The sequence below is a fragment of the Corythoichthys intestinalis genome, chromosome 3, assembly GCF_030265065.1.
Source record: "Corythoichthys intestinalis isolate RoL2023-P3 chromosome 3, ASM3026506v1, whole genome shotgun sequence".
Classification (NCBI taxonomy): Eukaryota; Metazoa; Chordata; class Actinopteri; order Syngnathiformes; family Syngnathidae; genus Corythoichthys; species Corythoichthys intestinalis.
Window position 1 is genome coordinate 60,241,340 of NC_080397.1, and position 13,058 is coordinate 60,254,397.

General features: G+C 40.2%; 1 protein-coding gene across 4 annotated transcripts in view; it reads left to right on the forward strand.

The window, feature by feature from the left end:
* Nucleotides 1-1,116: 1,116 nt before the first annotated feature.
* The window catches only part of ap1b1 (adaptor related protein complex 1 subunit beta 1), a 79,030-nt gene continuing 67,088 nt past the window's right edge, over nucleotides 1,117-13,058 (forward strand). For 2 of the 4 annotated variants that reach the window (XM_057831277.1, XM_057831280.1), the window contains exons 1-4: nucleotides 1,342-1,495; nucleotides 5,019-5,079; nucleotides 7,568-7,673; nucleotides 7,758-7,893. In XM_057831277.1, coding sequence (XP_057687260.1) covers nucleotides 1,469-1,495; nucleotides 5,019-5,079; nucleotides 7,568-7,673; nucleotides 7,758-7,893 — 330 coding nt within the window. In that variant the 5' untranslated portion in view covers nucleotides 1,342-1,468. Of the gene's footprint in view, nucleotides 1,215-1,341; nucleotides 1,496-5,018; nucleotides 5,080-7,567; nucleotides 7,674-7,757; nucleotides 7,894-13,058 lie in introns of those variants that run through there. The other 2 variants (XM_057831279.1, XM_057831281.1) reach the window with 2 other exon arrangements.

The following is a 13,058-nucleotide window of genomic DNA, read 5'->3' on the forward strand; positions in this document are numbered from 1 at the left end:
ATGCCACAAACCAAAATCCATTTTGAAAAAAAAAAAAAAAAAAACACATGGAAAAAATCAATTTTGCCACATGGCGGCAAAAAAAAAAAAAAATGCCACATGGCAAAATCAATTTTGTCACATGGCAAAAAAATGCCCAATGGCAAAAAAAATGCCACACGGCAGAATCAATTTTGCCACATGGCAGAATCAATTTTGCCACATGGCAAAAAAAAAAAAATGCCACATGGCAAAATCAATTTTGCCACATGGCAAAAAAATGCCACATCAATTTTGCCACATGGCAAAAAAATGCCACATTGCAAAATCAATTTTGCCACATGGCAAAAAAAATGCCACATGGCAAAATCAATTTTGCCACATGGCAAAATAATGCCACATGGCAGAATCAATTTTGCCACATTGCAAAAAAAAAAAAAAAAAAAAAAAAATGCCACATGGCATAATCAATTTTGTCACATGGCAAAAAATGCCACATGGCAAAAAAATGCCACATGGCACAATCAATTTTGCCATGTGGCAAAATTAATTTTGCCAAAGGGCAAAAAAAATGCCACATGGCAAAATCAATTTTGCCGCATGGCAAAAAAATGCCACATGGCAAAATCAATTTTGTCACATGGCAAAATCGATTTTGCCACATGGCAAAAAATGCCACACGGCACAATCAATTTTGCCACATGGCAAAATAAATTTTGCCACATGACAAAATCCATTTTGCCACTTGACAAATACCACTTTTCGTTCTTGGCCCAGCTGCATTTTTGAAAAAGCTCCAGGGAGCCACGAGGCCAGCGCTAAAGAGCCGCATGCGGCTATGGAGCCGCGGGTTGCTGACCCTCGCACTAGAGGTCAATTGCACTCTCCTCCCTCCGGCCTAATCTAGTTGAACTCACCAATAGAAAAAAAATATTATAGCACCCAGACCCTTTAAAAACAATTTATTAATCTACCTGTTGTTTAAAAATATAAGCAGAACAAAACGATTGTAACGCTCAAGACTGGTAATAACAAGTGACTTCTTAATGTTAACCTATTTTTGAATAGTGCAAATTGAAAACTACTTTTTGTCTTTCCTTGCGTGTTTGCAAAGTTTTTTATTTAAATTCATTAATTTTGTGGAAAGACGGAAGTGTACAGAGTGGGAGGAGACGAAGGCAAACAACATCATTATCATTTCCAGCCAGCTCACAGCCTGTTCCACGCCTGTCACGGTAAGATCTCGCCGAATTCATTATGTTTACAGCGTTCTTTTGAAATCCAAAGTGCGCACTAATTCGCTGTGTAAGTTTTAAAATAGGCCGAAAGATTAAGAGCTTAACTATCCCGGCAAAAGCTTCCTTAAACCCGCTCTTAGAAGGTCATGTCTCAGCTGAGCTCGCTGAAGAAGTGGCGAGCTGACACTGACAGCCGTTGCGGCTAACGTTAGCATTTAGCAGATCCTTCATTCATTCATTTGACTGGAAACATGCAGGAATGGGCCAACCAACTATGCGTAAGTAGTTGGTAGGAGGTAGTTACTAAATGAGCAAACGGGAGAACATGTTGAAAACACTTGTCGTTTAAAGGTGGTCCCTTTTCCAAGTCTGGATTCTCAGTCGTCTAGCCTGCTAAGCTATCGCGTTAGCTAGTTACGAGTGAACATTTTAGTGGCGTTTATGGCGAATTGAGCAAGGTCGCGTGGATGTTATGGAGGGTAGTTTGCAAATGTCTAAAAGGCAAATTGGCACTCTAGAGTCATTTTGACGTATTAGCTGTAATTTGTCACTGTTTGGGTAGCTAGTTAGCTTGCCAGTTTCTTATCTGATCAACAACTTGAGGCCAGCAGCATCTCCTGACGAGCGAAACTAAGAACGTCAACTTGTCCTGTTCAATCATTCATTGAGGGTCGCGAGGGTGCTGGAGCCCATCCAAGATAAACTATGTGCAGTAGGCGGTGTGCATTCTGAATTGGTTACCAGCCAATCGAAGGGTACAACGAGACAACCATTCACGCACTTACCCATGGGAGGAAGTCTGCGTCATGTCACGATGACGTCACCTCGCTTAGCAACGGGTCGCCATTTTGCGAAAGGGGCACGCACAGCTTAACATTCCGTAGACAAACGTGTGAAATTGATATATTTCAGTTGTGTTTTGCATCTTTTTTCAAAAAAACATCGTAAACATTAGAGCTGGGAATCCTTGGGCACCTAACGATTCGATTACGATTACGATTCAGAGGCTCCGATTCGATTATAAAACGATTATTGATGCACCCCCCTCCTTTTTTTTTCTCTCTTTTTTTTATTTTATTTATGTTTTGTACATTAGTTTCAAAATTGTTCAAAAATACTCTCAGGCTAAACCACACTACTATTTCAGTATCAAGTTAACATATAGCAGTAAACAAATATACAAAAATAACATTAAATAAAAAACTCCAGTCCCCATTCTGTATCAGCAGCTTTAAACTACATTCAATTAATTTAATGTTGTGAATCAACCGTTAAATTTGTTAAAATTGCTCCCGTTATTCCATAATTTCCCTTTTGTCTACTTTCGACATGTGAAAGTTTGTTGGAGTTTTTGTACTAGAAATAAAAGCGCCCGTGTGTTAAATGCAGCACGGTGGCTGCTTAACGGCAACAACAAACAATAATATGGCTACAATGCAAGCATGTCTTACCTATTTGAGGAAATCGTAGGACAATCATTTTAATTTTCAAGCTCGAATTGAATTTTAGAAAATTTCGCTGTTTTTGTTAAGAAAAATCGCTAATTTGTTAAAACGCCTCCCCTGTCAACAGTTTACTTTTCTGTTCCAAAAGTGCCTTATTCAACGTGACCCGGTAGCAAGAAAGGTGTTAGGTGGTCTTACAATTGTATGAAAAAGTATCTGAACCTTTTGGGATTTCTCACATTTCTGCATAAAATCACCATCAAATGTGATCTGATCTTTGTCGAAATCACACAGATGAAAAAACGGTGTCTGCTTTAACTAAAACCACCCAAACATTTATAAGTGTTCATATTTTAATGAGGATAGTATGCAAACAATGACAGAAGGGGGAAAATAAGTAATTGAACGATCACATTTAATATTTTGTGGCCCACCCTTTGACAGCAATAACTTCAACCAGACACTTGCTGTAGCTGCAGATCAGTCTGGCATCGATCAGGACTAATCTTGGCCCATTCTTCTCTACAAAACTGCTGTAGTTGTCAGATTCCTGGGGTGTCTGGCATGAATCAATTGTCTTTAGGTCATGCCACAGCATCTCAATGGGGCTCAAGTCTGGACTTTAACTTGGCCACTCCAGAGCCTGTATTTTGTTCTTTTTAAACAATTCTGAAGTTGATTTACTTCTGTGTTATGTGTCATTATCTTGTTGCAGCATCCATCCTCTTTATAGCTTCAACTGTCTAACAGACGGGCTCAGGTTTTCCTGTAAAAACATCCTGATAAACTTTTGAATTCATTCGTCCATTCATGATTGCAAGTTGTTCAGACCCTGAGGTAGCAAAACAGCCCTAACACACCTAACTTAATTTTTTTTTTTTTTTAAATGGTCTCAATTGCTCTTTAAGTCTCCTTAGGCCAGTATTTCTCAAATAATGGGGCGGGCCCCCCTTGAGGGACGCAGCGCAATGCCAGGGGTGGCGCATGTGACCTCGGAGAACATAGAACATATTTTTTTGCCATTCTAGAATAATGTATCATTTTCAGAGTGTGCGCAGTATTTTTGAACAAAACAAGAGCACACAGCAAAGAGCACTGGACAAATGAAGAGCTAAGACGAGGAAATATGACTAAGCGTATGTAGTGTTTGGCTTTTGGCTTTGACTTTTAATACATTGAGAGATAAGAAAAGAACGGTCTGGAAGCCACATCAAATAAGATGTCACTTATAAACATTTGACCCCACTCACATTGATAAGCCACTTGATATTTTTTCAGACAAGACGTGCCGAATATTGCCAACAATCATCCTGCTTTGTTTTGCAGTGTTACATCAGTAGACAAGCGAGCACTGTTAGCATCATATAAGGTGGCATACCAAGTTGCTCAGTGCAAAATAGCAAAAATAAAAATTGTCACACAGTCCAATGAGGCTGTTGTTTTTGTTTGATTATTATTTTTTTTTTTCGGTCAATGGTTATTTGAATTTATTATCATTATTTATTGATTGATTTTATCAAATTTTTTTTAAAAGTATAAAATGGTCAAAAAATGTACAGTGAGTATATTTTTACAGATTGGATGTGACTGTCTTTTCTATACTTTATTGTAAGTTGAGCTATATAGTTTTTTTATAATATTAAAAAGGGCACAATGCTATGCAGAGGTGTACTTATAATAGTAATTTGTGGGCAAATGATACAATTTACAGTGGCGGCAGAAAGTTGGGGGGGCGCGAAACATTTACGTCTTCCTGGAGGGGGGGGCCGTAACAGAAAATAGTTGAGAAACACTGCCTTAGGCAGAGGGTTCACTTACTTTTTTCCCCTCCCCCTTCTGTCATTGTTTGCATGCTATCCTCATTAAAATATGAAAACCTATAAAGGTATGGGTGGTTTTAGTTAAAGCAGGCAGTTTTTTCATCTGTGTGATTTTGACAAAGATCCCATTTGATGGAGATTTCATGCAGAAATGTCAGAAATTCCAAAAGTTTCAGATTTTTCATACCAGTGTATTACGTAAGTGCCAATTTTTGACCTATTAGTTTTCAACACACAAAAAAAAAATAGATAGGATTGTTACCATAATTCATGTGGAAGGTCTCGCATGGAAGGACTCGTTCTTGACAGTCATCATTACAGTATGTTTGAAGAGCTGTTGACCAGGGAAATGTTTCTGTTCCTCAGCAAAATCCATTGTATTCTCATTTTGTTGGCTCGCTTACTGCCAAAAGGCAGGAGGACCCATACTTTCCCCACACTTGCACTTTGAGGTTTTCCTGTTGCTTTTGTTGTGTTTCCTCACTGGAAGAAAAAGGTTGATCTTGTAATTTGTGTTTTTTTTTTTTTTTTCCCAGGAGAACCGACAATTTGGGTCCAAGATGACAGACTCAAAGTACTTCACCACCACCAAAAAAGGTGTGAACATTCAGAAATACTGGTAGACGCTGAAAAGTAAAAAAAAAAAAAATGTTTTATGTTTCATGAAATTGTGTTTCGGGGTGTGACCAAATATCGAAATGGTGATATATCATGATACTTTGTATCCCAAAAGGTTATCGATATGCTCCTGCCAAGAATCGAGATATCGTTATAAAAATGTTTTATCATGTAGAACAAACTCGGATAAAAAGCTTAAAAAAATAATGAATTAGTTCAAAAGTGCAACTCGTTAGCATTCAGAAACGAAATGAATAAAAAACATTGTGGTGGTCAGTAAATATTAATTTTATAGAGCAAGCGCAGGGAAATATATATAGAATCACTCCATTCTGAGGGGGAAAAAAATGGAATCATGAGAAACAAAGAAAAGAAATAACAATCAAAACACATATCTAGTATTTAGTAGCCCCACCTCTGGCTTTTATGACAGATTGCAGTCTCTGAGGCATGGACGTGATGAGTATTCTTCATCAATTTGGTGCCATCTCTCTTTGATTGCAGTTGCCAGATCATCCATGCAGGTCGGAGCCTTGCTGTGGACCATTTTTTTCAATTTCCACCACAGGTTATCAATAGGGTCAGGATCTGGGCTATTTGCAGGCCATGACATAGACTGGATGTGTCTTTCTCCAAGGAATGCTTCAACAGTTTTAGCTCTGTGACATATTTTCAATTGAAGGGATAAGAAAGCTGTCTAAAATTTCAATGTAAACTTGTGCATTTATTGAAGATTTAACCACAGCCATCTCCCCAGTGCCTTTGCCTGACATGCAGCCCCATACCATCAAGGACTGAGGGAACTTTGATGTCTTCTTCAGGCATTTATCTTTGTAAATCTCACTGGAACAGCACCAAACAAAAGTTCCAGTGTCATCACCTTGTCTAGAGTCAATGATGGAGAAAATATAATGTGACCCGAAGGGAATAAGCACATTATGCCTTATGATAAATTCAATCCGGGTCAAAGGGCGGAATGATAGGGGAAAATATTACATTATGCCTTTGTGATGTATGATTGCTTCTGTGACATAGATTGTAACAACTTCTATTGTTTTTCACCTTGTTCCCATAGTTAGGAGACGTGCCTGAGTAGGGAATCTCACGAGATAACTTGTTTTGCACTCATAATATTTAACGTGGGAACACAACATCTGCTACCGGACAGCACAACCTGGGAACCACGCAAGGAAAAGCCCCTTTTTCAAGGGGCTGAACCAAAAGTAGCTTTGTCATTGGACGGGGCCGCGCCGCCTGGGAGCGGAGGTTGGCTGTCTCCGCCCCCGTGTGGCGCGTCCCTACAAAAACAGGACATTTCCGGGCGACCCGTCAAGTCCGCCAGCGGGTCACGTACGGATCGCCTGGCTTTGTTCCTTCGCCGCCTTACCTGGAGCGTTGGCTCCCGCTCATTTGTCACGGTAAGCGATTTTCATTGCTAAAGGAACACCTGGTTGTGCTGTAACGATAACGTAGGGATTCTGGGATTGACAAACTCAAATCTAGCGTCACGTTACCATTGTTTTTGCTTGTTTTTGATACTTGTTGCTTGCGCTTGTGGGATTATAATCAATAAATCTCATTTATTCTGCATTTTCTAATCAATAAACATTGTCTATTTTGCAAAAGTGTGCCTGTTACTGATTCACCGCGAACCTGGAAATTTCGGTAAACAGTCAAGAATCTGCATTGGACAAGGTGTCAGATTCAGAGGGTCAAGAATCTGCATCGTAGTCCATTGGAGGTGATGATGCTGAACTTTTGTTTGGTGCTGTTCCAGTGAGACCTTAAATTGCCCAAAATTACCTAATTGCCTGGCATCGACTGCAACTGACAGCCATAGACGTTCAATCCGTCTAAAGTGGGAGGGTTGGCAGCGAATGAATGAATGTTCATTCGCTTCCATCCCTCCCAGTTCAAATGGATTGGGCGCCTACTAGTGATAAACTAACTCCAATTCACACTAGAAGCTTGTTTTTCTGTTAATTAATTGTTTGTAGAATATTCTAGATTGATTTCTTGACCAATGTATCGATAATCTTTGTATCGCCATATGGTTATCGTTAGCTTTGTATTGCAAATCGTCTCGTCTCGTGAGGTACCAAGAGGTTCGCACTCCTATTCATACCTTCACCATGTAAAATTGGAAGCTTGTGACTGACAGCCATTCGTGCACATACACTCATACCTAATGACAATTTAGTGTTTGATCAGCCAACCATGCTTGTTTTTGGGATGTGTGGGAAAATCGGAGTACCCAGAAAAAACCCACGCAGGCGAACATGCAAACTCCACACAGGAAGGCCGAAGCCCGGGATTGAAACCTTGATCTTAGAACTTTGAGGCGGACAAGCTAACCACTCTGGCAATATATTAAATGTGATCAGCAATAATAACCATATGATACCTTGCCTTGATCGTACGATTTTTTCTTTTTTAAAAAATAATTTATTGTCATTTATTAACTCAGGTGAAATCTTTGAACTCAAAGCTGAGCTGAACAGTGATAAAAAAGAGAAAAAGAAGGAGGCAGTGAAGAAAGTGATTGCGTCTATGACTGTTGGCAAGGATGTCAGGTAAAGCACTGATGACGATAAGATTTTATGATTACCTTCCATGTAGACTACCTGGTTACATACAGTATGTTGTTGCCCCTCCAGTGCCCTCTTTCCAGATGTTGTCAACTGCATGCAGACGGACAACCTGGAGCTGAAAAAGCTGGTCTACCTCTATCTGATGAACTATGCCAAAAGTCAGCCAGACATGGCCATCATGGCTGTCAACACCTTTGTGAAGGTATAATTATTTATAGATAATGAAATATCAGTGTACCTCCTTACAGTGGTACTTAGAATACCATGAAATGTGAATTACAGGTAGTCCCTGGATTACGATGTAACCACTTTAAAGTGATCCTCTACCTTAAATACGTGTAGGCTTTAATAAACCACAATTGTTCTCTTGTACTAAAATATGTTGTTAGAAACACATAAAATGTTGAATCAATGACAATATTTTATCATATTTAGTACATATTTTGACCGATAGTTCACGCCATGTTTTGCTGGCTCGCAGTGATGACGTAAATAGGATGTTTCCAAATGTGTAGCGTGTACAACAATTGCGTAATGCTGCCTAAACTCGCTTAGTAAAATGCCACGATGTGCTGCTTTTGGATGCAATTTCCAGTCAAATGGTAACAAGTGGAGTGACGTGATTGGTCAAGGTGGAATGAATATTTTTTGGGAATAAATGCGTATAAGTGGAAGCTTCTCCCATTTTTGGTCTCTGTATGCTCGTATCCTACCTACCACGCGGTACAACTGGTGCCCGAACATTTTTCCTGGATCCTCAATCAAGTAAGGGATCCGTCTAATTTCTGTATCCGACGGTCCCACCGCGGCTCCAATATTGGTTTCGTATCTGTCTACTTTCTGGATTCGTCGGTCGCACTGCGGCTTTTGGGATCAGTCTATTTTGTGGATTCGACGGCCTGATCGCGGTTGCAACATTGCCATGAGATCGGTCTAATTCCTGGATCTTCGAGTGAGTGAAAAAAACGCGGATTTGGATTACTATTGCTATCTTTTTTGTTGACTATTCTTCGTGGGAGTTTTCCCCAAATCATACCAAATAATTAAAGCACTATGTCACGCTACAGTGACGACAGTGACTCTGACATGGACCTTACTTTTATGTTTGAGTTCGTCTGGGAACGCGTGTGTGCGTACCGCTGAGCTCCCGAGTGACGAGTGCTCAAGGTGAAAATATTATTTTTTTGTGTGAATAAATGTACATAAGTGGAAGCTTCTCCCCTTTTTGGTACTTTTATGCACGTATCCTACCTACCACGCGTTACAATGCACAAGACATGGATTACACTGTATTCCAGGATTTGTTCCCGTCAAACTGTTGGCTTGTACTGTATGTAAAGCATACAACAGCTCTGGACACTAACAATCTACATAATTATACTGGGATAAGTTTGAAAACGCAGTATCTTACCTTGAAGATCTGCCAACGAAAACCGGAGTTCTCAACAGCATACACTCACTGCTTCGTTATCATTGAGACGCACTTGCAGCGAGTACATCACCAGTTTTGCCCAATTCTTCTCTTATAAGGTACTGTATTTCCTGTTCCCATTTTGCTTTTGCTGCTCGTCTTGTGAACAACCGACAGTGCTATCCTGCTCTTCACTTTTCCGATCTGGTTCAAATTGGAAGGGCAGAACCATTGACATGTTGGGAGTTCAGCCCGGTGACGTCACGCACTGCGACATAAGAATGGCGACCTATCACTTAAAATAATTTTACAAATTTTATTAAAACGAAAACATAAAGAGGGGTTTTAATATCAAATTATTATAACTCATACTAATATTTATCTTTTAAGAATTACTTGTCCTAAAGATCGAGGATCACTTTAAGTGTTTTCGACTTGACTACGCCAGTCTCGTCCGCCATTTTGTCTCCAGTCGTTTTTGTTGTTGTTTTTTTTTCCCCAAGACTCGTAACCAGTTCCTAATTGTAGGATTGTCGTATGTAAATTTGGACGTGCACAGCCGTCAATGGTATAGCCTTAGTTGGGTGGAAGTTGAATGTCAATGCGCTGAAATGGTATGCACATGTTTTTTTGCCATTTAAAATGAATAGAAAATCTGGCCGTGCATCGTTGTCAATGGCATGGACGTGCAACGCCTGCAAAAATGCCGTATACCCAAAAAATGCCAGGTACCAAAAACAAAAATGCCACATACCAAACTCCCATTTTAACACATGTCAAAAAAATGCTGCAATGCAAAGTCAATTTTGCCACATACCCCCTCCAAAAAATGCCACATTGCAAAAACACTTTTACCACATACCAAAAAAATGCCACATACCAAAATCCATTTTGCCACATGCCCAAAAAAATGTCACACGCCAAAATCAATTTTGCCACATACCAAAAAAAAAAAGCCACATGGCAAAAAAAAAGCCACTTGCCAAAATGCATTCTGCCACGTGGCAAATCACAAAATAAAAGTCAATGACTGGAGACAAAATTTTAAAGTCAAAATCACGTAAGTCATCACGTCTTAACCCGGGACTACCTGTACTTTATCTTATTAATATGACTGTTCTGCCCCTTGGCGAAATGTGTATTTGATTACAATGTTGACTTTTGTTTTGTGATGCATGCTTTTATTTTGGCGCAGCAAGGGCAGAGCAGGTAGTACTAAGCCTGTCTCAGTATGCAATAATCCCATTTATCGCACGATAAATAGAAATGAAGGCGGTCATTTTTCCGCTGCGATAAATCTTGCTCAATCTTGGTCTCATCTGACCAAAGCACACGATCCCAGTTAAAGCCTGGGACCGTGTGTATTTTTGTGTAAGACTAAGATTGAGCTTTTTGGCAACAAACACTCTGAGTGGGTCTGGCGTGCCACGAAAGATGCGCATGCTGAAAAGCACCTCATACCCACTGTGAAGTATGGGGGTGGGTCAGTGATGCTGTGGGGCTGTTTCGCTTCCAAAGGCCCTGGGAACGTTGTTAGGGTGCATGGCATCATGAATGCTTTGAAATACCAGGACATTTTAAATCAAAATCTGTTGCCCGAAAGCTGAAGATGGGTTGTGACTCGTGACTGGGTCTTTCAGCAAGACAATGACCCTAAACATATGGCCAAATCTACACTGAAATGGTTCACCAGACACAAAATCAAGCTCCTCCCATGGCCATCTCAGTCCCCAGGCCTTGTTTTGTTGGCAAAAGGGGTTGTACAAAGTATTAACACCAGGGGTGCTAATAATTGTGACACACATTACTTGTTGTCAAATAATTTTTTCTTTATGTGGGATTTTTTCCCCCACTGAATGAATGCACTTGTATTGAGGTTGGATTTTTCTCTTTTTTTTCCATTAAAGGGTATGTAGCGGCAAAGGGGGTGTGAGACATCAATAGAACCGTTATGTGCCAAGATAACAAATATTGATAAAGTTAACAAAAAAATCAATCACATTAATGAGCAATTATCGAAAATAGATCGAAAATGACGAACATTCCCGAAAGTGTTCCGGAAACAGCCGAATGGGGCGGGGACGTCACGACAAGTGATTGACAGTCGAGGCGGAGCCAGGTGCCATTGTTTTTTAACGACGAGAGAGCAGCGTTGGGGTTTGTTTGATGAAAACATCACAAAAATGGTTCAAAACTGCTGTGCTATGTGGTGTACAAATAGTTATTTATCGGAATATAGTATCCATGAGTTCCCGAACGCGAAAAAAAAAGCTGGACTACGCAGACAATGGGTGAAGTTCGTCCATGCAAAAAGGGCTAATTTTCTAGACACAGCCTCCGGCACGCTTTTCTGTGGTGCGCATTTTCCACCTGAAAGCTTCTCGAACTATGGACAAGTGAAATCGGATTTTGCTAAAAGATTGCTGCTCAAAGGAGATGCGGTGCCGACCATACACGTGCAGCCACCTAAATGTCCCGAGATATCAAGAAAGAGCACGATGACTAGCAAAGGAGGCTAAGGCTAAGCAAAGGAGGGGAGCAGCCAAGCTCGAAATGGCCAGAGTGAGTACTCTTTTATAATAAAAAAATGTCACGCATTGGATACAGGACTGGACACATGTATACATTATCGTTTGTAAAATATATAGAACAAATCCTCTGATCCCATTCATATTTGTGTCTGTTGGCAGAGCGAAAAGCTATGATAGCGCAATAAATAATAATTATTCTATGCATTCCTTTATTTTGCAGTCAAGGTGTATCAGCTTCACAAAAAGAAATGCAAAACAAATCATAGGTGTTTCCCACACGATCTGCTGCCGATGTTTCATCAGTGTCATTGCTCCCCTCAATGACCGTTTCATTACGCTGCATTGGCGTTCGTTTGGGCTCAAATTGGTAACGTAAAACACTGATTAAAGCTTCGTAACTCTCCTCGTCACCATCAGATGAACATTCGTTACGTCCTTCTACGTCGGATTCGTCGCTGAAATTAGAAACTAAATTGTCTGCCATCATCGCCGCCATTCAGTATTAAAGCACTGAGCCTTTTTCTTGTTGAAGAAACAATTCTGAATTCTCTTTTATTGACAACGAGGGGTGTTTCTTCATGAGGGAACCTGGAATATGTGCAGGACGAACACAATGCATCAGCATAAACAGCTCAAAACACCCCTAATTCTCCCCTCACTAGAGGGAATTATATTGATGCAGACAGGCGCTGCTCCCCTAGTGGCCGGTGGCACTCTCTTCACTTGTCATGACGTCACGCACACAATCTACCAGATCTCGGGCGCCGGTCGTTTTAGCTTGACAATCGAGCCAAATTTCTCTCATTTTCTTGTGTGTAATTACACGAAGTGGCATGATATGAATACAAAAGGTATGCGTTTATGGATAAATGATGGAATATTAACATTTTCCCAGGGCATGACATACCCTTTAAGGTCCCATATTATTTGAATTAAAAAAAAAAAAAATTAGAGGCTAAAAAACACATTTTTTTCAGGGTTGCCAATAATTATGGAGGGCACTGCAGCTGTATCGATAGTAAAGTTACCATTCGACAGTAATTAGCCATTAAATATTCAATGAACCGATAGTAGAGATAGAATTTGGCTATCTCGAGCACAAGAATCTGCTTCTAATGCCTAGTTCAATGCATTCCTTAATATAATTTAGCTTTTACTTCACATGCTGCGCTTGTGTCAATATGATTATAATTTAGCTTTTACTTCACATGCTGCGCTTGTGTCATTCACCACACAGCGCACTTAAATTGTGACCGCACGCACGATATATATGATGATATATAATATGGACAAGGGCCACTCAGAGTCGTGGTTGCCTCAACTTCCCATGCATTTCGGAAGACCCGCTAGTAGTCGCCGTCATTACCCGATCGTCACGGGCGTGTCATAACAACGCGTCACGGGCGTGTCATAACAATGCGTCAC